A 27545-nucleotide genomic window follows, 5' to 3' on the forward strand; every position below is an offset into this window, starting at 1 on the left:
ATAAACTTGTAGGTATCGGGGGAACCACCAAAAATATTCAAGTGCTAGGGTCTTCAAACGACTTAATCCGGCCCTGAGTGAACGTCGTACGGGGATAACGTTGTTTAATAAAAGTATTTTTTTTAAAGTTTAAAAAAATTAACTGATTAAAAATTTAAAAAAATAACAAATATTTAAAATAATATTTCAGATATTTATATTTTTAAATAATTTAAAAAATTTAAAAAGAAAAAAATTAAAATTTTTAAATTAAATTTAAAAGTTATTAAAGTATGTAGTCAATTAAATATTAGTAATGCACAGAACGGCTTATCATTTTTGTTCCGTCAGTGGCCGTTGTTGGCAGGTTTTATTGTATAAAATTGTAAAGTATGGACAAAAGGCAGTTAAAGTTGCTATATCTCAATCTCAGAACGAAACAAAGGGATAGACGTATGTAGGTACATTATATTAATGAGCAGGGACCATCATATGGTGTTTTATGATGGTCATTTTATCATTATGGCAAATAATTAAAAAAAATTCCGTGAAAAATCGCCTTCAAAAAGTACCCAAAGATGCGGACGAATTCGCTCCGCATCCGCATCGTCTGAATAGCCCCGAATAAACCTATTGTCAAAACTTCTATGTGCGGATGCGGAGCCCGCACTTAGGTTTTGACACATGCGGACGACGTCCGGACCCGCATGAACATTTCCTAGGTGCGGAGATTTTTCGGCTCGTCTGAAAGGCGCAGTATATTCCAATTGTTAAAACTTCTTCCGGACCCGCGTCCGCATCCGCATCCGCTCCGTGTGAAAGGGCCCTTAGGTTTTGACACATGCGGACGACGTCCGGACCCGCATGAACATTTCCTAGGTGCGGAGATTTTTCGGCTCGTCTGAAAGGCGCAGTATATTCCAATTGTTAAAACTTCTTCCGGACCCGCATCCGCTCCGTGTGAAAGGGCCCTTACGCGCAGCGGGAGAATACCAAAGCGCGTATTAAAGACGCGTATTATTAATACGTATTAAGCGTATTAATACGCTTTGGAGAATACTCTTGTAGCTGGCCAAGGTTAAAGAAGCTCGCATGTATTTTGAATTTACTTACAATAAAAAAAAATCATCCGATTGAAAATCGCGATCTATCGACAAATAAAATTCGTACTATTTTTCTAACTGGATTTAAATCTGAGCAAGAAACCGTACCCCCAAATTTGATCGAAAGGAGAACTATTTATGAAAAGATCACAGAATCCTGCAATTCAACATTTAGTTTAACACGAGGGTTTCCAAATCAGATGAAAATTTGTCATCAGGCTGATAAAAACTCAGTTAACGTGCATGCGAGCCGTAACTAGAGGCGGATTTAACGATGGGCACACACCGAGCGCGCCTTTGGCCCCTACTTCACATTTTTTTCCTAATTTAAAGGGCCTAATATTAATTTTTTTTATTCCCGGGCCGTAACTTAATTTAGAGCATCTTCACGATACTGATTGTTACTTAATATTGTTGGATTGTTTTCCTTTTTTTTTCTCTCCATGCACGTGCGGGAACCGGTTGTTCCGACGCTGTATGCAAATCGGCGGCGGCGTACTCTCACGGGAGCACGGATATATAGACTGGTTTTTTCTTTATAGGTGAGATGTCTGTTTTTTCCGCATGGATGTATGTCGGGATTCGATTTGTTTCTCCCTTTTGATTTTTTATTTATTTTTTTTTTTTTTATTTTATTTTTTTTTTTTATTTGGCTCCCTTTTGATTGCCGGCCGTATTTTTGATGAACGAAAATGATCTTGTTTTTTGTTTTTGCAACTTTTACGGAAAAAGAGTTCAAAATGAACTTCTGATCATTGTTTTTCTTCAGCTCAGTCGTTGCGCTCTGCCCCCCAAGAAATATCGACATCTTGCGCGCCATTCTTGATGTGTAAAAAAATCTTATTTTTAGACCTCGGAAGTTATTAAAACGTTTGTCTCGAGTCTGTTATGACCGCAATAGGAGAGGGCGGGGGTCTGGTTCCACGGGTGTTGAACGAGGAAAGGTGCCGAGTTTACTCATTTTCTGTTAAAAAGAGTGGATACCGGCCCCCCGAGCGATAGTAAATTTTCGTTCGTACTTGCGACCCGGATTGCTACATACCGTGATCAGATCCAAAAGCGGGGGGGGGGGGAGAAAACAATGCCTTGGACGGCGTTTTTGATGGAATGGTATATTTAAGAAAAGGCAATAAAAATTCCTTTGCAAAATTATCGAATTTCACAGTCAAGGGGCAGTAAAATTACGTTTCCCCTCCATAAAAAACAATTGTATTACGGCCATGGTAAATCGGGTGTCCCGGATGGGGGCGAATTCACTATTTTTGTTCGTTGAAAGTTACGGGAGGAGTCAGCGCTAACGTGGCGACTTGTTTTCGCGCTAAAATAGGTAGCCCTGACAGCAGCATCCATAAACTCTGTATCAACCGCATTTATAAACCCCGTATGTTGTTGATTCAATTTTTGTGTTCATTTCATCCTAATTTTCCGTATTTCCCGATATATTTCTATCGATTTTCGCATATTAGGTTAATTCATATTATAAATTATATATTTTTTTGTAATTTTTTATGTGCCCTTCGTCAGCCATCTTGAATTGACTACCGCAAAACGGCGATTCCTTGGCTCGAAAAAAAGTCGCCACGTTGGTGCTTACAAGGTTCATGGGAAATTTACCGGGGAAGGCCGCTGAGTCTTTTTTTCTGTTAAAAATTACGGGGGGGGGGGGAGGCCAAAATTATACTGTTTCCAGGGGTAGGAACACCACGCCAAAATTAACATCTTGCGCCATCCTGCTCCAATAGTGTTTTCGTATTTTTCTGCGCCAAATAGCTAATTTTGCTTCGTATGCCCAGAATTTCTTACAGGACGCCAAAAATTTTTTGTTCCTGCTTACCGTGAAACGATTCTTTCTAAGAGCGTGTTTTATATATATTCCACTGTACGCCTTATTTAAACTATCGGCCTTTCCATCGTGAAACCGCGATAATATCCGTGATTGTGCAACTGAAGATAGTTTGCAATAGTCTTTCAGCTTTAAAGTGCTCCGCTGTGGTGGTCGAGTGGTCATAATGACGGACTCGTGTCGCGGGGACCCGGGTTCGAGCCCCATCGTCACCACAGTGGTGGTCGGCTGAAGTGGGTTTTCTGTGGTTCCCAACTTCAAGGCGCAAATGCAAGCCGATCTCTCCGTTAAAAAGTCTCGCCACAGAGAGCGACAGTCCTACAAACAGTATAAATATTCAGTCATTACACTACACTCACTTCACTTCTGAGATATAGATGGCAGCACTAAAAAATCATACACAACACTAAATACGCACTCAGACTGTTAGGTACACATACTTACACTTCCGGCACAACTCACTAGGTAGTAAATTGCCCATGGCGATAGACCTGAGATGTGCTCGGCTTCAAAAAAAAAAAAAAAAAGCTTTAAAGTGCAAATGCGAGTCAGTTGCCGTTTAAAAAAAAGTCGCCACTGGAAGCAGCAGAAATTACGAATGTTAATTTAGAAACTGCCGAATAACGAGTGTCAGATCACCAACATCGCCAAATAACGAGTGTCAGATCGCCAATCTCGCCAAATAATAAGTACTTAATCGCCAAAGGTCGTGTTGATTCTTCCGAAATTCTCCCCCCTTTTGCAACAATTTCTTTCCGAGTATAAAAAAGTTATAGAAAATTTTTTGCTCATTTGAAGTGCTGCTGTTCAAGACAGCAAATAGTGCCCTCAGTAAGCAAAAATCATCTTAAATAGACTGGTGTGAAAAATTTTATGACAGCCTCTCTTTCAAACGATGTGTCAAAAGCCTGAAACACCAAAAACAAGCTGATGAAAAGATTTTTGATAACAAAAGACAGTGCAGTTTTATTTTGAAAAGGGAGGAGGGTTAACGAAAATATTCTTGTTAATTTCCCTGCTCCAATAAATATCTGCTGAATTTGCTGCTCCAAAACTGCTCAGAATCCTGAATTTTGCTGCTTCAAAGCTGCTCCGAAATGGACTTTGTCACTTCCCACCCCTGTGTTTCTGGGTAAAGGAGTAAATGTGTTTTTTTTTGCAGGGGTGTATGTTGTGTGTAAAAAAAGGGAAAATATATATTTTTACAAATTTCAAAACTGGTTTATTTTTTCCCTCACCCAAGGACAGTATTATTTTGGTGCCCCCGCCTGTAAAATAGTACTCGCCCACTTTTCCCAGTCCAGCCATAGGTGGAGATACTTTAAGGTCTTAGGGGTGTGGCACGATGACAATTGATATACATCATATACATGTATACATCAGTAGGCTCTGCCATTGACGCTGGGGGGGGGGAGGGTGGATTGCCCCTCCCTCAACATATAATAATTAAAATAATTTAGTTAATTTAATAATTTGAATACTTTATTCAATTTAATAATTTAAATATTTTATTCAATTTAATAATTTAAATATTTTATTCAATTTAATAATTTAAATAATTTATAATTCAGTAATTTAAGTAATTTTTTAATTTAATAATTTAAAATGTTAAAAATTTAATTTTATGGTTTTTAATCATTAAGTAAATTTCTTAAAATTTGTTGGAACATATTATACAAACCTAGGTATGTAAATCAAATTTGTACTAGTTAAAAAAAGTTTGAGTACGTTTTGTATACTGTCATTCGTAGCATCATGAATGAAAAATCCACTGGAATGTAGATGGGACAAATGCTCTCATCAAATTTTGTGTTATTTCATTTTTTTCCCTTCTTTGAATGGGAAAATTTTTTCCCGCTTTGAAGTTTTTCCTGCTTAAATTGATTTTAAGATGGGTTGTGGAAAGCAACATGGGGGAAGGCATCACTGCTGTTACTTAAAAAGGATGTAATGTAGTTATTCTCTCACACATAGTTGTTGATAAATTTGATAAGTTATTCAAAACTTTTCTGGTTAGCAGAATGCGTTTGAGTTTGATTTAATTATTTCTATCTATTATGTAAAAAAAGCAATTTCAATGAGTTCTATTGAAATGCAAAGTTAAAACTAAATTCAATTTCAATTCATTCAATTTGGTAATAAAAATTCATTGTCCATTTGGTCTCTCTCTCTAAAAATATTTTGGTCACTATTTGGTCACTTTTTCAAACATTTTGGTCACTATTTTCACTAATTTTGAGGCCATGATCCGTGCTGACCCCTGCAGAGTTCACTGTGTAAAATTCAAAGATTTGTACATAGTGAGGTTACAGTGTACTTTAACCCCTTTATGTTCAGGCTTTTGGCAACAAATTTCAATTAAATGCAGTTGAGCAAGCAGAGATGATCGAAAAAAGTGGCATTGTTAATATATAGGAGATGAAGGGGTGGGGGAGATAAGAGAGGCAGGTTTTCCATTCTTTCTCCCTCTTGCAGCCACCATTTCCCTATGTATGTAATACAGTGAAATTTGTACATAATGGAATACCAAGAGATTAAAATAATGTGCCATTTTATAAAGCCGCCCACCAAAACATTAATCATCAAAAGACTATCTATCGATTCCATTCAAGACAGATTTCTATTTCACACAATGTCTGTCTTAGGGTTTTAACTGTACTATATTTTTTTCACTTGTTGAACCATTGCGAGAAAGAAAAGAAAAAACATAATGCTAATGTAAAATAAAAAAAAGTCTGTTTATAGAGTTAACTAATGAAGAATCTTGAAATAAGAGAAAGAGCGTGAGGGTTGAGAAATACGATTGTTAAGAAATTGTTGATAGGAAACAAAAATCGAATGTTCCCATTTGTCAGGAGATGTGAATGGGCTGTTCATTGGTAAAAAATGATGAAAAAATGACAGCAAAATACGCTTTTATTTAGTTGATTTTGTTTTCGTGAATTTAAAGAGATTTTTTAATTGAAAGGAAAAACCTTTTAGAAGTTCTAATGATTCCATTTCGAACGAATTTTTTTTTTCTTTTAGGACAAGTGTATCTCAATCGTCCTTTGATTACAATTCTGGAGCAACTTGGCGTCAAACCTGATGTCTTTATGTCTATGCAAAGAGAAATGATCCTGGAGCTTTCAGAATGTTTGTTGTACGAAGATAAGGCAGTGAACCTGTTGAAGCTACAGACTTCCCTGAACATGCCTTTCAAACGCCTGAGGGATTGTGGTGTTTTTTTGACGAAGGAACCTTTCTTTCGTTCTATGCTTTTGGCTGTATATAATCATTCTGTTAGTGAGTAATTGTTTTTAATTATTGTTTGAGATTTTCGTAATGAAAATTATTTCATTAAAAATATATATTGTTATATTGAAGTAGTTATAACAATTAATATTTGTGCACATTAATGTTTTTCATATAATATTAATGTTATCATTATAACATTAATGTTTTTCATATTAATGCTGAAACTATTTCTTCATGAAAACATGCTTTTGTTTCACATTGAACTCCATTCCAGGTTCACAAATTATTTATATCTGAGTAATCCATCGATATAAAACAGTGTATGATTTCTGTAATTCAGTTCTTTTTACTTAATGATAAATGGATACGAAAGAATGTATCATTCACTTATAAAACAGTTGAATTATTCTCCATTTTTAATTTTCAGATAAATTGAAAACAAAAGCTAGGATTGCTGTTCCTCCTATGTTCGGGCGCAATATGCTTGGTGTGCTAGATGAAACTAACTCTCTGAATTATGGAGAGGTTTTTGTTCAGTACTCTGAAGAATTGGGGTATAATGTATCTAAGACACATATTCTTGAAGGTATCTTTACAAGTAGTTTTTGTTGTATTTTGGGATATTTTTTCATTTTTCATAATTGTTATGTATTTGACAACAGTCATGCAAAATAATTTAGATTCATTTTATAATTTTCATTAAACAATTTACATTCATTATTTGTATGTTGGTAACAATCACACACAGAGAGATGAGAATGGGCTGGTAATCTGGCAGGCAAGCCATGTTGTTCTTATTGTAAATATTTAGTGATGTGTTCACAGTTCTACTTAGAAATAGTTCCTCATTAAACACATTTATCCTTAAGCGTATTTTCCCAGTGTAAGAGAATTTATGCATTCTAGGGTTCTACGAAAATAAATTACAATAGCATGGTCACGAGAATGACTAATACAGTCAACCCTCATTTTTCCGAACCCTTATGGATTTGATAATTAGTTTGTAAAATCAAAAGTTTGTAAATGGGAGAAACAAAACAGATATGGGAAATATAAAATATTAGTTGGTCACCCACAATTATTTGACCGATTTCCAAAAATATCACTTATTTTTGTTTGCTTGATTGTAACATTCCATGGTACTATTTTAGTTATCTTCCCCTTTTTCCATTCAGTGGTAAGAGTTGTATTTACAGCTGTTCTTTCTCCACATAGTATTTGAACAGTCAGGGCGTGTATTTTCTTTCATTTTTGCAGACACCCATCTGATCTTTTGAAATTCTCCAAGTTTAACTTAGCTGCAAATAATTTTGCTTGTTGTTTCAAAAGGTTTCTGTCAATTGCAATTTTTACCTCTCACTTTCCTCAGCTAAGCAACAAGTGTATTTTTGAACTCCGGAAACCTTGCTTTTCTGAAATATTTTTGGGATGGTGGAGTGCTGATGGATCCACTTGCTGCAAAAACAACCTTTTGCTGATCTTTGATTAGAGTACTCAATGTGCCTCTTGGAACCCTGTATGCTTTGACAATTTAAGTCTTGGAAAGAAAGTTCTCATGTTAATTCCTTCAAAATATTTTTCTTCCATTTACTGTCAAGCACAATCTTTTCTGTTTGGTTGAAATTGCGAAGTGGAAAGTAAATGGACTGTATATATAGTACCATTTCTCAAACCACCATTGTATCAAATCATAATGCACAAAGGGCGGATTATACATTGTCAAGACTGTTCACTTCATGGTCAACTATGGGAACTATCAAATGTAAATTCTCATGTTGATGATGTCAAATGGTGAATTCTCCCCCCACCCTTCTCTGTTTTCTCTTAAGACAAGTACAACGTCTGAGTTGAAGTTTACTTTTGGTTATAACGAAGTCGGCGGTGACTGGAAGAACAAAAAAAAACAGGAAAAAAAATAAAATAACAGAAGGAAACAAGTTTATAAAATAAAAAGTTAATAGAAATGAGAGTTTGTAAAATAGAGTGGATTTTAACATTAGCTCTATGGCGTGATGTTCAGAACAGAGGTCTTCATAAAAAGAGCGTATTTGTAAATTAGAGGTTCATAAAATCGAGTGCCGACTGTATATATATTTTTTTCAATAGTATTTCATCTCTGACATATGGGTCATTCCATTTCAAATCACCCGACAAAATGCCAAAATGACACCCATAGTCTTAGATTTCAATGATTTTTTTTATTTGTTGCTTTTACCATCCTTATTTACCATGTGAAATATTATTTGAGTATCTCTAAAACTTTTTGAGAAAAAAAATGTTGAAATTTATCAAAAAATGATGCACATGACTTTTCTAAGGCTCAATTTTTAAGCAGCATTGTTTGAAAAAATAAATCATAACTTTTTCAATATTCAGTATATTCAAGTGAAATTTTCACTAAAGTGTTCACAAAAACATGCAGAATATGAATAAAAATAATTCATACACTTACATTTGAAATTTACATGCAAAATAATTATGTAAACTTCGTTTTTGTGGAATTTTTCGTAAGAAAAAATACAATTTTTTTTACATATTTTTGGACCAGAGGCACAGCAGTTACCAAAACAACTTTTATTTTAAATTTCTCCTAAATATATGAAGTAAAAGACTGGAGAAAAAAATAATGTTTTTTTTGACCGTTAATATATTTATTCTGGCTCTCAACACAAAATTCATTGAAATAAGACTGGATCGCTCCGATTTCAAATCATTCAACTAGATATTGAAGTGCAACCCATCATCCCAGATTCCAATTATTATTTTTTGTTTATTGCTTCTACTATCCTTGTTGACCATGCAAAATTTCATGCACATATCTCAAAAACTTTTTGAGAAAAAAAAATGTCTTCCAACCCCACGAATGATGTCTCTAAGGCTAACCCTATTCAAGCAATATTATTTATGAAAATATATCATAACTTTGCAGATTTTCAATACATTCAAATGAAATTTTCAATAAAATTCTCACAAAAAATGATAACAAAAATGAAACTAAATTGTTTGTTTTTCGAATCAATGAATTTTTAAATTTTTTTTGTTACTTTTTGATCACCTTATGGATAGTATATTATTCAAGGAAAATTTTTCTCAAAAATTTCCCTTTTAGTAAATTTTTCGCGCTCATTTTGAAAAATGTGCTGTCAGCTGTCACTGAAAATAGGTAGTCAAGTACGCTTAGTAAATTATTGAACTACATGTATAATTTAGGGAAAAAAAAATTTTTTTTGGTTTGATGAACTCAAAATTTCCACAAATGCCAATAAAACTCCTTCGTGGATTAATTTTTCTCAAGGATATGGAAAATTTATCACTAGTTACCATCACTTAGGTGTGGGCTCTAATGTGCCAAGGAAGACATAACAAATTGCATATGGGGCTTTTCTTTCCTTCTTCTCTGCTAAATCCTTACTTACAGAGTTATATGGAGTGAGGCACTACTCCTCGAGTGCAGAAACTACAAACTGAACTTGTAGTTTAGTTGAATCTCTTGTGCTATAAGTTCTAAATAACTCTCCTGCAAATGAAAAAACCACATTTCGCTTCAGAATATTCTTCAACCATACAGTAATAAAACCCACGAGATATATATCCGTTTTGAGGAATTAAATTAACATTCAGATAACTTAAGGCAATAGAAGGGGAATTAGGGAATAGAAATTCTCTTGGGGGCGCACCTTTGTGCCTTCATTGCGAGCTGCCTCTGGTAAGAGGTCAGAATATACTACACAGACTACATTCACAGTCCCTTGGCTAGAAGACTTATACAAGGGAATCCATGGAACCCACCATGCATTATAGAAAATATGGTAATGCATAATTAGACAGCATTAGACAGTTCCAATCTAGCTCCTTACAATTTCTGAATAAAAAAAGGATTTTAGCATAAGGGGGGGGGGGAAATCAGGTTTTAGAACAGCTGAAAGAAAAAAAATGCATGGTTTAACATATTGAAACTTGTGGGAAAGAAAAACAAAGTCAGCCTGTTCCATACATCCTCTTTGACGAATCGGAACATATAGTCGTATTTATAACCAGGATTTTTTTCAGATAGTTATCAGAAACCCAGAATGCTGGTGCAATTGTATTAAGCTGTGTGCACTGTATTAGAATACATTTTTTATTAGAAATTATGAATAAGTGATAAAAGAGAGTGGAAAAAAATTCTTAAAAAATACAGTAGTCGTTCTAAAAGTATAACACTTGTGCGTTATGCATGTTGAAAGACGAAGCGATTATAAGACCCATATAACGAGTGACTTTATTTTTGTTTTATTGTTAGTTTTAACAGAAATTTTAGTAGAAAGCCAGAAATACCCGAATGTGTGGTGTAATGAGCGGCTATTGTGTACAGAAGTAGTACTAAAGATACTCAATAAGAAAACATTTTCTGTATAAGCAATGCTATCACTTTTCTGACTTTTGGATAACATCAGAGTGTAGTAAACAATGCTATACATAACTTATTCTTATTAATGCTTCAATAAAAAAAAATTGAAGGGATCATTTTGAGTTACACGTGACTTATTACGTCCCTTGTTATAAGGGCTGTATCTATTGTTGTCTTGATGAAGAGATCATCTATTATTATTAATGTAACTTACTGTTTTAAAGAAATGGTTGTCGTTACCAAGAACCCCTGCATGCACCCGGGAGATGTCCGGAAGCTGAAAGCAGTTGATGTGGAAGCACTTCATCACATAAAAGATTGTGTTGTATTTCCTGCTAAAGGTGATAGGCCTCATCCAGATGAGATGGCTGGTAGGTGTTGCTAATATGTTTTTCTTGAATTGACTTTATACTTGAATGATACTATAGTCACATTTACATAGGAAGTAAAAATGTCTATATCTTCAGGGATGAAAAATCTACTGCATATGCTACAAGCTGCTACAATTTCCGACGTCTGCTACATTTTGCTATAATTTCTGGATGTTTGTTACATTTTGCTACAAAACGGCAAAATTTTTCAATTCTGCATCATCTTGCGCCAAAAACAAAATTTTTTCCTTAAGAAACTTTGAAGTTGCATCACAATAGAAGCTGACTTTTCGATAACATCATTTGCCCTCCCTGCAATTTGATTTCTTGGGACCACAAATAGAATTAGCTTGAGGCCCCCTCCCCAGGATTTGGCATTCAAGCTTCTGACAATGTATAAAATAGAGTCAAACTATACAAATTGCCTCTCATCCGCAGAACAATGAAAAAAACAACGACATTCAATTGCTGTTTCTAGCTATTTTTTTACGAAAAAAGTTGACTTCTTTGATTTATGCGTTCCTTACATTAATTATTTTTTCAAATTATGTCGATTTTCCTTGACTGTATTTGACGAAACATTCGTGTAGCCTTTAACAGAGTGGAAAAGTTTGTGAAATAATTTTTCCTGCTACAAAAAAATCAAATTTTCATTTTTCCACCCCTGTATCCTGCACTCTGCAACAGGGAAAAATCGCAAATGATTATGAGAAAGGGGGCGCAGAAACAGCAAAATTCACCAAAGATGGTATGAATCTTCCTTCCTCCTTTTTTCCACCTACTAGGAAAAAGTAGTCTAGCAGATTTATAATCTCCAAATCATTCCCTGTTAAACTCCAATCTTGTGCATGTAAACTGGGCTTATGCAACACCAGCTAAAGTGGAAAGCCTCTCCTTGAGATTCATGACGTTATCAAAACCCGTCTTCCCTGTAAGATCGTTTTCCAGCAGCACCACAAACAACAAACAAGCAACACACACACACACACTGTAACGCCAATATGTTATACATTTGACCTGTGTTACTATTATATTTTTCTTAATTTTGTAGAAAAAGAGGTTGAATTAGTGAAGAATTGAGGACTCGAGTATCAATTAGGGCCAGAGTTTTTGATAAAAACTTGACAACATTTGAAAAAAAATTACCCTTTGACCTAAAAACTTCCCCAAGAGCATTAATTTTTCAGAACTTCATTTCTGTTGATTTTAACCTAAAAAATATCAATTAAATACCAAAAGAAAATTGAGACCAATTCAACTATATAATATCCTTTATTTTTCATTTAGACAGACACATGCACTATTCACTATATATTTTTAGTCATTTATAAAAAAAAAAATATGTAAGAAAACTTTTCATGTAATGTATGTTTTATTAAAGGGAAGAAAAAACACGGAATGAATAAACAAATATACTTTGCTTTGCTCCTTCCACTATGGATTGGATATGGATGATTGCACGGTTCTCATTCATACACAGATGCATAACATTCTATGCTAAGATGTGATTCAAGTAGTAAAAATATATTTCAAAAATAGTGAGATTTTTTTTTGAAAATGTCACCAGCTTCTTTAAATATTTATAACTTTTCTTTTAAAAGTGCATTTCTATTTGAAGGTTCTTTAGAAATATGTTAAAAAAAAAAAAATCCACAGAATTTCGCCCCTCACATTCTAAAACAAAATATTATTAGTACCTGTCTATATTTCCCAAACCTGACTTTTAAATTATTATTTGTATATATTTTCCAGTTGAAACATGGAAAACCCAATTTATCGTCACAGTATTTTGGAATTTCTAAAGAACTCAAACTTGTTTATCATAACGCATTGCAAATTTATTTCGAAAATGCACCTTCTGTACACATCATTGGCAAACGTAGATTAATTTTGAGAATTATACTATGAAGCAACGTGTGATATATGTTCAATAAGGGCAAAACATGAACATCACGAAATTTATAGGCAAGGCAAAATTCTATTTGGAAAAAAACACCATTTTTTGATATAGCCAGATTTTCTGACATTTTTAATCAGATGCATTATCAGGAAAAAAAATGGTCTGGACCTATTAAAGGGTGAGGATGGACATAGAAATTTACATAGGGACTAGTGGATAAACCCACTGCTTTGCTATTAATGCAATTATCAGTTGCAATGGCTACAACAATAAAGCCAATAACATCCAAACTTGGATCAATTTTGAGAATTACATTATAAAGCAACGAGCCATCTATGTTCAAAACAGGCAAAATATGTGTCTGACCAAATTTATAGACATAGGGTAAAATTCTATTTAATACTCTATGATTATACACTACTCCCATGTTGATACCTGTAATATAATAATCACTTGAATATTTTAAGTTGTTTTATGTGAAGAATTTATGTATGGTTAAAATCGTACCTTGAAGTGTTTCCAATACATTAATAAAGTCAGAGAAATTTGTTAATTTATATGGAAAAAAATAAATTGAAATTTTTTTAACATAATTACAGTCGATCCCCATTGTAACGGCATGATCTGTGCCAAAGAATTTTTAAAACCTATTTAACACGTATTCAATTTTTAGAACAGGAAATTCATGAAATTTTAAAAACTGTGCAATATTGCTTGAATATTTCTTGATATAAAACTTAAAAGATACATATTTTACACTTACCTCTGAAATTATTTTAATTATTTTAGTTCTACATAAATTTAGTGATGCATTTTATAAAGTACACTAACTATAATACCTGATGCTGCCCGGGTTTTCTTTAATGAGGCTTTTTGTATCATGTGATATCTCCCGCTTCCTTTGAGGAACATACAAACCGTGTCTTAACCAATATGGCAACTCCCTGTGTGACTCATGAAAGAAACAAATCTAGATTTAAAGAAATGTAGAAATGATTATTTTTCCCCTTTTTTAAGGGGAGCTAGATATTTTGATTCCCTCCCTCTTAAACTTCCAAGTTATAGATCCACTTATTTCAGCTTCTAAAAATGCTTAGTTAAAGCTGTGGAATTTCTTCGATGTGCTTTATGGGCTCATAATTAATTTTAAAACATCCTAAACTATATGAATTTATGCAGTTGAATATTAAAAGACAATACGGAGACATTAATTTTTATGCTTGAGAAGATATAAATAAAAAGTTGAAATCAATGTTATCTATCCCATGGATATCCAACCCAAAAGTAGGTCCTGCTAATTACTTCATATTTAATTTTTTAGGCTTCGTATCTCTAAGCGAACTCAATATTTCAAAAATCGAGAATTCAATACAGTTTTTAAAATTATTGATGTGGTGGAAAACTCCAATAAATTTCCGCATTTCTGCAGTAAAATTGGCAATTTTAACAGTGATATGCAGAAAGCCTCATTACTGGGATGATTGAAAAAGTGGCAAACCATTATAAAGGCATAAACTATTAATAAGACAACCATAAGCATTATTTATGGGCATTGTACATAAATATTCTATCATGTATAATATGTATTATAATATCTATCTATGTATAATACAAACACAACGCCTCAAGAGGCAAAATGCCCAATGAGGTGACTGTAATATATATTGTTTGTAATTGCATTTTTAATTGGGTTGCTGTATTTTTGAAATATATGACATCCATATTTATTATGGGTATCTTTTTCTCAGTCACCTCATTGGGCATTTTGCCTGTTGTGGTGTTTTGTTTGTATTATACATATACTGGCAGCATTAAAGAAGTAACAAACCATTGTAAAGGCATATACAAGTCTGAAACGCATTGCTAGGAAACCACGGTAACCAAAGTAAACGTTCCGAAAGTGATTGTTGAGACCCAGAAACCATTGTTGTCCGACAGTTTTTCCATGCATTTCAGGCATATGCCCTGCTCTGACAAACTTTTAAAGTAGCCTATCATTCAAGTCTGGTCCCATTTGGTATATATGCAAAATTTTAGCGACAATCGATCTAAAATTATAGATTTTTATAGAGAACAAACACACACACAGAAAATCAATTATGTATATATATATATACTAGGGGGGCTCTGCCCCCCTGCCGCCTTTGGCGGCCAACCCCCCCCCCCCACTTCTCTCCCGGACATATATTGTTTATTTCGTCCCACTTCATCAGCGTGCTATGGAAAAGGGGAAAGGGACGTGTGAAAGCACCAGCCTACTGAAGAAGCGAATTTTAATGAAAATAATAATAAAGCAACAAAAAACAAATGAGATTCATCAAGTATCCCCAGAAAACTTCCCCATGGGGGTCCCCAGATTCAATTCGCTGAATTTCAGTGGGGCCCCACACTGGATATATCTTGGGCTACCGATGTGTTGCAAATTTTACAATGTTAAACCACAAAAATCAATGAGATACATTCAGGGGCACCGAATTACAACCTGCCAACATTTCCATGAAGCCCTGACCTGCAAGCTTGTCGGACACCCCCCTGTGAGAATTTTTCATTTTTATCAATTTTACAACGAATAAAATCCAGGGCCCCACATCCAGTAGCGGGGACACAATACGCAGATTTTTAGTGGGGCCCCCAGACTGGCTATATCTCGGGTTTCGGCTGTGGCAAATTATACAACAGAAAAGAATGAGATTCATCCAGGGCCCCCAAAATCAAACCTGTAAACATGGGCCCCGACTTGGAAGCTTGTCGGTCATCCCCCGGTGCGAGTGCCATGAAAAATTTTCATTTGTATTCGTTTTACCAACGAATAAAATCCAGGGCCCCCAAAATGAAACCTGTAAGCATAGGGCCCCCGACTTGGAAGCTTGTCGGTCATCCCCCGGAGCGAGTGCCATGAAAAATTTTCATTTGTATTCGTTTTACCAACGAATAAAATCCAGGGCCCCAAAATGAAACCTGTAAACATGGGGCCCCCGACTTTGAAGCTTGTCGGTCATCCCCCGGTGCGAGTGCCATGAAAAATTTTCATTTGTATTCGTTTTACGAACGAATAAAATCCAGGGCCCCAAACAATTACCCGGGACACCAATTCGCATACTTTTGGTGGGGCCCCAGACTGGCTTTATCTCGGGGTTCCGCTGTTGCAAATTCTACAACAGAAAAGAATGAGATTCATCCAGGGCCCCCAAAATGAAACCTGTAAACATGGGCCCCGACTTGGAAGCTTGTCGGTCATCCCCCGGTGCGAGTGCCATGAAAAATTTTCATTTGTATTCGTTTTACCAACGAATAAAATCCAGGGCCCCCAACCAATTACCCGGGACACCAATTCGCATACTTTTGGTGGGGCCCCAGACTGGCTTTATCTCGGGCTTCGGCTGTTGCAAATTCTACAACAGAAAAGAATGAGATTCATCCAGGGCCCCCAAAATGAAACCTGTAAACATAGGGCCCCCGACTTGGAAGCTTGTCGGTCATCCCCCGGAGCGAGTGCCATGAAAAATTTTCATTTGTATTCGTTTTACCAACGAATAAAATCCAGGGCCCCCAAAATGAAACCTGTAAACATGGGACCCCCGACTTGGAAGCTTGTCGGTCATCCCCCGGTGCGAGTGCCATGAAAAATTTTCATTTGTATTCGTTTTACGAACGAATAAAATCCAGGGCCCCCAAACAATTACCCGGGACACCAATTCGCATACTTTTGGTGGGGCCCCAGACTGGCTTTATCTCGGGGTTCCGCTGTTGCAAATTCTACAACAGAAAAGAATGAGATTCATCCAGGGCCCCCAAAATGAAACCTGTAAACATGGGGCCCCCGACTTGGAAGCTTGTCGGTCATCCCCCGGTGCGAGTGCCATGAAAAATTTTCATTTGTATTCGTTTTACCAATGAATAAAATCCAGGGCCCCCAAAATGAAACCTGTAAGCATAGGGCCCCCCGACTTGGAAGCTTGTCGGTCATCCCCCGGAGCGAGTGCCATGAAAATTTTTCATTTGTATTCGTTTTACCAACGAATAGAATCCAGGGCCCCAAAATGAAACCTGTAAACATGGGGCCCCCGACTTGGAAGCTTGTCGGTCATCCCCCGGTGCGAGTGCCATGAAAAATTTTCATTTGTATTCGTTTTACCAACGAATAAAATCCAGGGCCCCCAAACAATTACCCGGGACACCAATTCGCATACTTTTGGTGGGGCCCCAGACTGGCTTTATCTCGGGGTTCCGCTGTTGCAAATTCTACAACAGAAAAGAATGAGATTCATCCAGGGCCCCCAAAATGAAACCTGTAAACATAGGGCCCCCGACTTGGAAGCTTGTCGGTCATCCCCCGGAGCGAGTGCCATGAAAAATTTTCATTTGTATTCGTTTTACGAACGAATAAAATCCAGGGCCCCCAAACAATTACCCGGGACACCAATTCGCATACTTTTGGTGGGGCCCCAGACTGGCTTTATCTCGGGGTTCCGCTGTTGCAAATTCTACAACAGAAAAGAATGAGATTCATCCAGGGCCCCCAAAATGAAACCTGTAAACATGGGGCCCCCGACTTGGAAGCTTGTCGGTCATCCCCCGGTGCGAGTGCCATGAAAAATTTTCATTTGTATTCGTTTTACGAACGAATAAAATCCAGGGCCCCCAAACAATTACCCGGGACACCAATTCGCATACTTTTGGTGGGGCCCCAGACTGGCTTTATCTCGGGGTTCCGCTGTTGCAAATTCTACAACAGAAAAGAATGAGATTCATCCAGGGCCCCCAAAATGAAACCTGTAAACATGGGGCCCCCGACTTGGAAGCTTGTCGGTCATCCCCCGGAGCGAGTGCCATGAAAAATTTTCATTTGTATTCGTTTTACCAACGAATAAAATCCAGGGCCCCAACCAATTACCCGGGACACCAATTCGCATACTTTTGGTGGGGCCCCAGACTGACTTTATCTCGGTCTTCCGCTGTTGCGAATTCTACAACAGAAAAGAATGAGATTCGTCCAGGGCCCCAAAATGAAACCTGTAAACATGGGGCCCCCGACTTGGAAGCTTGTCGGTCATCCCCCGGTGCGAGTGCTATGAAAAATTTTCATTTGTATTCGTTTTACCAACAAATAAAATCCAGGGCACCCAAAATGAAACCTGTAAACATGGGCCCCGACTTGGAAGATTGTCGGCCATCCCACGGAGCGAGTAACCATGAAAAATTTTCATTTGTATTCGTTTTACCGTTTGTATTCGTTTTTCGTGGGGCCCCAGACTGGATATATCTTTTGCTTCCGCTATCGAAATTTTTCAACGTTAAAGCAGCAAGAAAACAATGAGATCCATCAAGGGCCCCTGGAAATGAAAACTTTTTACTTATACGTGAAATCTTCCCCGGGTACCCCGACCCTGTGTTGGGAGCACTGCTGTTGTGTGTGTATATTATACATATATATACCTCTCGGCATGGACCTCCCCCCCCAGAAAGGAAGGGCTGACAGGGGCCACAACGATTCTTATCACTTTTTGATTTTTCACACTATAAATTAATCACAGAGGGGCCCCTGAAAAGCTGGTTTGGGGGCTCGAAATCTAAATTCCAGCCTAAGGGCTCTGCTGTAGGATGTAGGAGCCTCTTGGTACATGCACATAACATGGTCCCGATGGGTCAAATGGGTCCCGATATGTGAATATCGACCCAATATCGATATATGATAGATATCATATCGATATATGAATGTGAATATCGATATATGAATGTGAATATCGATATATGAATCGAAACCGACTTCCGTAACAGATTTCCGTCACTCAAAAATTTCACCCACTTCCGTCACTCGGTTGCTTAGCAACAGGCCCTTTTCGAGTTTGTTTGTGATTTTATATTATAGAATAGATATATATATAGATAAACAAAGAAAAACAATGGTGACGTTTTTTTTTCACTAATTTCCTGTTTCTCAGATGTTGAAGAACACGTTCAACTCCTTTCAGAGAAAAAAATATGATGTGGAAATTTTCTTGGAAAATGACATATAGACTTTGTATAATACATACATATATGTATGATACATACATATATTACATACTTGATGTATACATCCAAACAACAGTTGGTGATATAACAGGTTTTTCACATTATAATCCCTATATGAAAGTTCTTTTCACTGAAAATTTCCGGCGGTAAGTAGGGTTGGCAGTACAACAGGGTTCAACTGTACTTTAAAAATATGCAGGAACATTGAGATCACTCACATTTACTGAGCGAAATCTGGTCATAAAAATGCACCGGTAGTGACCGATTGTATTCTACATTAAATGTTGCAACATCTATCATCTGCCTAAGTGTAAAACAAGCACAAATAGTCTACTAAAAGACTCATATTAGATGCAGGGAAACGCTGATCACCTCTCTGTATTTCAAACATGCTACTTCATTGGAGGGTTGGCAGGTTTTTGACACATGGCAGTTCGTGACGGTTTAAACCACGGTTCGAACTGTCACGTCAAAAACGGTCAAAAACCTCAAATATTGCTTTTCAATATAAAAATTCCTATTAGAAATACACATTAATTGCATTTAATGTTTAAAGTGACTATGTTATACAAAAAATAAATATTTAACGTGATTGTAAAATAATTTTCTATTCTCTTCATAATTATTTTGGACAATATATACTTTTTTTAAAATAAAATATACAATTTGAATAAAGCATAACATAAACACTGAAGGGGGAAAACTATGGAATGATTTGACATTCTTTCATTCAAGATGATTCTTGACCTTCCAAAATCTCTTCAACTGCTTATATATGTGCTTTTATATAAACCATCTGACGTACTCTTTTTACAACAGATAAGTGTTTAAAAAAGTTTATTACATCATATATGTAATGTTGATTTCTGTTATTATTTAATTATCTAGATAACCAATTGAACTGTATTTAAACGTGCAAAACAAATGCTTTGGGTATCAAGTCCTGTCAACTCCGCTTTACTTGAAAATACTCTTTAAAACTCGGTGAATTTATACACCCTGAGCTCTAAGAAATTTTTAGATGAAAATAAATGAGTTTAATTAGTGTATTAACAGATTCTGTGTGAGAATTTTTACATGGAATAAAATTTTGGGCAGATCAGAAAATTTAAAATATCAAAATAAATTTTTTTCCTCAATAATTATAATTTTGAATATAAAATCCATTAATGTACATACAAGTAAGTGTTTTGTTATTTAACATATCTATCAGGTTAAAAAAAAGCTATTTGATATCATTTACAGTAACTATTTGATATCATTTACAATAACTATTTGATATCATTTACAATAACTATTTGATATCATTTACAATAACTATTTGATATCATTTACAATAACTATTTGATATCATTTACAATAACTATTTGATATCATTTACAATAACTATTTGATATCATTTACAATAACTATTTGATATTTACAATAACTATTTGATATTTACAATAACTATTTGATATCATTTACAATAACTTTTTGACTGTTTTAACACAGATTTGGTTTCTGAAGTCAAAAACCTAACCCTGATTTCCTATCATACATATTTTGAATAAACAGCTCTATTCCGCTTAGCAAATTGAACATAAAAAAACCATTAAAAATTATATTTCATATGTTCTAGACTCTTATGTTTGAAAAATTCAAAATTGCAAATTATAATTAATATTTTGTTTTAATTACTGTAATAAGTTAATGTTCAAAAATAAAACTTAATGTGCTAAAAAGTAAGTTTTTCATCGTGTTATATACCTACTGTGTTCAAAACATTATCAAAAAGCATTCATTTAAGTTTTTGACGGTTTTCAACAGTTTAAAACAGTTTTTGACGCTTGTCGTCAAAAACCCAATCCTATTTCATTGTTAATTATATCTAATCTCAAGTGATCTAGTGTCACAGGTCACTTGCATGAAGTGGAACAGGAGCATGGGTAATTTGAGTAATCTGAAATTGTGCTGTGGCGATCTGTAAATATGCTGCAGGTCATTTAAGTGATCTGGGAATGTGCTTTTCGATATGTCAATAATGGATGTAAGGGGACAGTTGGCCCCCTCTCAATAGGAGGCTCTAGGTTAGAGAGCAATTTAGGTATGTGTAATGCTTTCAATGACTTTTTCGCTTCGGTTTTTAATGGAGATAATGATATTCGATATACGGGTGTTGCATGGGGTAATAAAACCCTTAACGATATTCAAGTACAAGACGTGGAGGTCCTAAATCTTCTAAGAAATGTATGTGCAAGCAAAGCACCAGGACCAGATGATATCTATCCCAGGGTCCTTAGAGAATGTGCTAATGAATTGTTGCGTTCAGTCGCACAGATATACAGGAGTAGTGTTGCTGAGGGTATCGTCCCAAGGGATTGGAAACTTGCTAATGTTGTTCCAATATTTAAGAAGGGTTGTAGAGAAGCTGTGTCCAATTATCGTCCAGTGAGTTTGACGAGTTCCGTCTCAAAAATTTTGGAAATTATCATCAAAAGGCAGTTTGTGAAGTGGATAGACGAGAATAATGTATTGTTGGATAATCAGCATGGGTTCAGGAAAGGGAAGTCATGTGTAACTAACCTCCTTTGCTTCTATGATCACGTGACTAAGGCTTTGGGTAAGAACAAGAATGTAGATGTTGTTTACCTTGATTTCCAGAACGCCTTCGATCGGGTCCAACATGGTAAACTCTTGAAGCGTTTACACAAGATTGGAATTGGGGGCAACTTGCTGAATTGGATAGAATCATGGTTAAGAGATAGGTCGCAACGAGTTATGGTGAACGGGGAATTCTCTGGTTGGACAGGTGTCACAAGTGCAGTTCCTCAAGGAAGTGTCCTTGGCCCCATACTTTTTTCACTTTTTATCGATAAACTCGATCAGGGTATCGATGGGATAACTAGCAGATGATGTGAAGCTAATGGGGGTAATCGGGAATCAAAGCGATAGGGAGTTGCTCCAGACCAACTTAAACAGGATTGCAGCATGGGCAAATGAATGGAGCATGACGTTTAGCGTTGATAAGTGCATGGTCGCTCATTTTGGTTCGAACAACCCACGGTTCTCTTACGAGTTGAATGGTGTCACTATCCAGGATGTAACTAGGGTCACCGATTTGGGAATTCTCATTGACAAGCAGCTTAGGTTTTCTGAATACTGTTATGCGGTGGTCAAAAAAGCGAATAGAATGCTTGGTCTCATTTTCAAAAAAGTCTCTTCGCGTTCTCCTAAAGTCATTCTTCCGCTTTTTCGAGACTTAGTTCGTCCTGGACTGGAGTATGCTGTAAGGTTTTGGAGACCATACTTGCAGAGGGACATAGACTTGGTTGAAGGGGTGCAGAGAAGAGCTACGCGTGTCCTTATTGGCACACAGGGCTTGAGTTATGAAGAGAGACTTCATTTTTTGAATATGTTTACATTGGATGAACGCAGGTGTCGAGGAGATATGATCGAAGTGTTCAAAATTTTCAATGGGATGGATAGGATGGACCATGAACTTTTAGTACACCGCCAATCAACTGCTTTTACAAGGGGACACCAGTATCGATTGGTGAGGGACAACGCAAGGTTATGGTGTCGCAGGGAATTTTTCTCTAATAGGGTTGTTAATAAATGGAATAGCTTACCCCCGGAGGTAATAAATTATTACACAATTGACACGTTCAAAAAGAAATACGATAAACATGTTGGGGTAAATCGAGAAGCTATCCATACTTAGAATAAGACAACCATAAGTATGCTTATGGGCATTGTATACTATTTTATCATGCATATATATTGTTTATAATTTTAGTTTTTAATTGGGTTGCTGTATTTTGGAAATATATGACATCCATATTTTTATGGGCATATTTTTCTCAGCCACCTCGTTGGGCATTTTGCCTGTTGTGGCGTTGTATTTGTATTTGTATAAAATATTTAAGGCATGAATCTGAATGACACAACATTTTTAAATGCAATGACAATTTAGGAATTTTTTTCCCTCCTATTTTTTCTTTTTTTTTGTCAATGGTGTTCCTATTTTTCCTACCTTTTTTTTTCAGTTTTTCACTGAAAAAAAGTTAGGCCTGTTTCAGGCACTAAAGAGATTGAAGAATGGTTCAGGTCCAATCACGTTTGCCAGATTGATTTCCCTTGGTCCTCTGTTGACCCCAAAGCAGAATATGCCGAAATCTGTGATGCACATTGCAGAACAATCAGTGCTGCTGCAGAATAATTTTAAGAAATGTGTAGGAAACACTATTATGGGAATTTTTACCACAGAACATTACCACTCAGCCAAGGGCTTGTTGCTTGATGCAAAACATTCTGGTTTGGGGGTCTAACAAAATTTCTTTTCTGTACAAAAATAATTCCTCTTCATGAGAATTTATTTTTATAACTTTTTCACAAACCACATCCGCTTACCGGGTCACTTTTTGGAAGTCCCAATTGTCCTCAGGCAGGAATTGGCACGGCTATGGCTTACTCTATTTAATGAGTCACTCCGCTTACTAAGTCGTATTTTTGCTCTCCCAAGAGTGATTCATTAACGAGGTTTGACTACCATTTCCTTCTTTCCTTCAACTTATAATTTCAATTATTTATGGATTTACGGGACACCCTGTTTGGTTACAATTATTCAACATTTTTTTTACTTTGGTTTTGAATTTTATTAGTATTGTTCCTAATTCCTTGTGGATTAGGGTGCCATATATCTTTTAATTCAAAATTACTCCCATTTGAACAAAAAAAAAAAGAAAGAGAGAGAGAGAGAGAGAGAGAGAGAGAGAGAGAGAGAGAGAGAGCGCCTCTTAGCTCTTTAAGAGGAATGACAAAATATCTTGTCTTCATAAAAGTCTCTTATTTTGGCATTGACAAGCCCAGATATTTTGTAAATTTAATTTCTCAATGAAAAACTTTCCCCTATTCCCCTATGCCCAGTTTGTACCTGTTGAAAATCAGAAGAAAACCTACTTAATTAAAAGATATACAACATTTTGGGGGGGGGGATTTAAAGATTTCTAATTGTTGCTTAATGAGTTGAGAAGGAAATTTTGAAGCTTCTATGCAGAACCTCAAACTCAGATTTTTAATTTTTTATTTTTTTATTCGCAGTTATAAAAAAATAATATGATGATGCTAATCAGAATTAATGACTTTTAATAAATATATAAAATTGAGGCCGGAGCTGATGATTTGTGCTTTTTTCTTCTTCTTTTACAAATACAAATACAAATACAAATACAACGCCACAACAGGCAAATTGCCCAACGAGGTGGCTGACTTAAGAACATCATGGATCCCCGAGCCATTTTTTGGAGGCCCCACCTACTACTGCTACACCACACATGCACCCCCCCCCCCCGCGGAACCCCCCAACGAATCGGTACATGCGGGAATGTGCGTGTATGTGTAGTGCAACCTGACGTAAAGTTTGTTTCTGTGTAATGCTTGTTATGTGTAGTGCTGCCATCTGCCTCCAGTTTTTCTAACTGTGAGTGAAGTGTTATGATTGAATGATTTATCGTTGTAGGACTGTTGCTCTCTGTGGCGAGACTTTTTAACGGGGGGATCGGCTCGCATTTGCGCCTTGAAGTTGGGAACCACAGAAAACCAACTTCAGCCGACCACCACTGTGGGGTTCGAACCCGGATCCTCGCATCGCGAGTCCGTCACTATAACGTGGTAAGTAGTTTAAAAAGCATAACGTAAGAAATTTGTTAGAGACTGTGTTCTGTTTGTGTCGATCAGTTCATAAACTCATTGACTTGTCTCAATGGGATCATATCCAAAGATATTTTTTATTTTTACTTGACGATGATTGGTGAAGAAATGCTTTGGCACATTATGATTGTTGTACTCCTCCATTCTTTAATCCAAGGGCCCCAAAACAGAATATACAGTAATCTAAGACGTACGTCGCAGAACAATCAGTGCTACTGCAGAAAAACCTGGAAGAATTTTAAGAAAAAAAATATAGAAGACACTAGGAATTTTTATTGCAGAACATTTCAGTCAGTCGACGATTCTTTTCAAAACAATGCAAAACATTTTGCTTTGGGGTCCAACAGTTCTCTTAACCCTTTAACCCCCAACAAAATTATCAACTTTATTGGGAATTATTTTGGGTATGGGAATTATTTTGAATGTGAAAATGCTTTTTAAATTTTCCATTATTTAAAAGATAATGTTTGGTTTTTATAAGATGTAGCAATTGCATTTATAACAGTGGTAAGGGGACTTGTACAACCAATGTTGAAGTCCCTGTGACCCATATATTAAGAACCCTCATTTAAATCCTTTGTATGTTGACTCTGGTAAAAGTTGCTGTAGTGTCATTTGATTTTCTTTAACAAAATCTATTCAAAGATATCCAATTTTGATATTTTTCATAACAAAATGCTTTGATATGTACAACTTGGTATATTCAAATCTCTTTTTACTGTAGTCTCTGCATTTTGCTGCTATGGTACATGAATTATCAATATATTTGTCCAAACGAAATCTACCCAGAAATACCTATTTCTATAATATGGTAGAATCTGTTATTCGACATGATTGAAACAAGCCTATGTAGGAAAATCAAAGTTTTTTTAATTACCAAATAAGCATCAATTTAATGATCCAGTATCAAACCACTGAGAGATCGTATATGACGAAAAAAGTTAATTTATATTGTGTTCTGTGAACGAATTCAATAAATAAACTATACTCAATCAGAGATACCAATGACATGCTATAGCGAGTGAAATACCTTTAATTTAGAAAAGAATGCATAAAAATTGGTTCACACATCACGAGGGACGTGTTCTTTCCTAGTCCCAAGAAGAAAAGTAGAGAGAAAGACCCTCACCAACTTTTTCCTTTTCTTTCTACCATCTATCATGATCGCTCGACCTTGAAAAGTGATTTTACTACTTTGAAGTACACAAATGAAGCATTTAACTGTACTGTACTGTATTGATATACATGCAGGTTGTTGAAGAATAAAGGTCCATTTACACGTACACTTCTAGACGCGGGATAGCTGTAAACTTCAGAATCGCTTTCAAGAGTGTGTCTATGTATGTGTAAAGGCGGAAAAAGTTTGTGGTTAGGAGTGAGAGCTGGAACTGGACATTCCAGCGTTCAATCGCAAACTCAGAATCATACGTCTAAAGGCAAACCAGCCTTACAGGCAAAAACGGGGTGAATCTCTCATTTCTGGCATCGTCTTTCTTCATTATCGCTCTAAAAAAAGATTTATGCAATATAAATAATTTTTTTCAGTGATAATATCACTTGTGATTTTTTTTTTCAGAGTCCATTTGATCTTTTTTCCAATGAATTTCTTTTTAAACAAATTATAAATTAGTTTCAAGTACTGCAATTGTGTTTATTAGGTTATTGTAATAGTTAATTTTCAAACTTTGATTTGGTTCCTCTATCTACTGACATTATTATCAGATTTATAGGTATCTTAGATTATCGTTATTATTTGATAATTTCACAAGCTTTTATTTACTCTTGAGGTGTAAAAAAATTTCAGATAGTTTAACTAGGGGCTCTTAACCTATGGGTTATATTTCTTTTTCAAGAAAAATAATTTTTTTTTTAATAGAAAATAAATATGTTAAAGAAAGAATAGCCTCAAAATTTGAAATTAATGATAAAAATTTGTACATAAATCCATAATTAATGCAAAACAATGCAAGAATTCAAGAAGGAAATTATTCCAAAAATTAATAAAAGTCCTCAATTGAAGAAAGAGATAATTTTGATATAAATGAAAGCCTTTCAATAATTTGGGGCTCCTTTTTGATCCCTGGTTTCATCCCGTTCACTCATCTGTTAAGACGCCGTTCACTGGCTACAGAAGTTTTGAAACCAAAACATTTTATTATTTAGGCCAAGATTACACTATAAAAGTTTGATAAAAGATTTGACAACAATATAACAGACTGTCACACACTAAACATAAGGCAAATCTATATATATATAGAATTATAAAATTTGTGACAGTAAATAATATAAGGCTAACCACGAACAGCAATGTTACATCTACTCGATCTATATATATAAAATTGATTTTCTGTGTGTGTATGTTCTCTATACAAATCTACAATTTTAGATCGATCGTCGCCAAATTTTGTATATATACCAAACGGACTTGACTTGAACGATAGGCTACTTTAAAATTTTGTCAGAGCAGGGCAAATGGGCAAAAACTGTCAGGCAACAATGGTTTTTAGGCCTCAACAATCACTTTCAGAACATTTACTTTGGTTACCGTGGTTCCCTAGCAATGCGTTTCAGACGTGTATATGCCTTTACAATGGTTTGTCACTTCTCTAATCTTGTTACTATATGTATAATAATTTATGCCTTTGTAATGGTTTACCACTTTTTCAATCCTCCAAGTAATGAGACTTTTTTAATAGATGCCATAATCATCATCAGCATCACTTTGAGGGTCAGGCAAAGGGTGATCCCCATTGAAATCAGTGTTAAAATTGCCGATTTTATTGTGGAAATGCAAAAATTTAGTGGAGTTTTCCACTACATCAATAATTTTAAAAATTGTATTGAATTCTCGATTTTTGAAATATTGAGTTCGCTTAGAGATATACGAAGCCCAGGAGATTAAATATGAAGTAATTAGCCGGACCTATATTTTTGAGTTGGATATCCATGAAATGACATTGATTTCAACTTTTTATTTACATCTTCTAAAGCATGAAAATTAATGTCCATGTCTTTT

The 27545-nt window shown here is 35.6% G+C and overlaps 1 protein-coding gene across 1 annotated transcript in view; it reads left to right on the forward strand.

Annotated features, from left to right (window-relative positions):
• Positions 1-27545, forward strand: part of LOC149068724 (uncharacterized) — a 50263-nt gene that overhangs the window by 12739 nt on the left and 9979 nt on the right. Inside the window, exons 4-6 of the mRNA XM_089251317.1 lie at positions 5953-6210; positions 6590-6748; positions 10777-10923. Of these exons, the coding sequence (XP_089107443.1) occupies positions 5953-6210; positions 6590-6748; positions 10777-10923 (564 nt within the window). The remainder of the gene's footprint in view (positions 1-5952; positions 6211-6589; positions 6749-10776; positions 10924-27545) is intronic.

This window comes from Pholcus phalangioides, unplaced genomic scaffold, assembly GCF_987345545.1.
Source record: "Pholcus phalangioides strain wild (caught in Gottingen) unplaced genomic scaffold, Ppha-v1.0 ptg000024l_1, whole genome shotgun sequence".
Taxonomy (NCBI): domain Eukaryota; kingdom Metazoa; phylum Arthropoda; class Arachnida; order Araneae; family Pholcidae; genus Pholcus; species Pholcus phalangioides.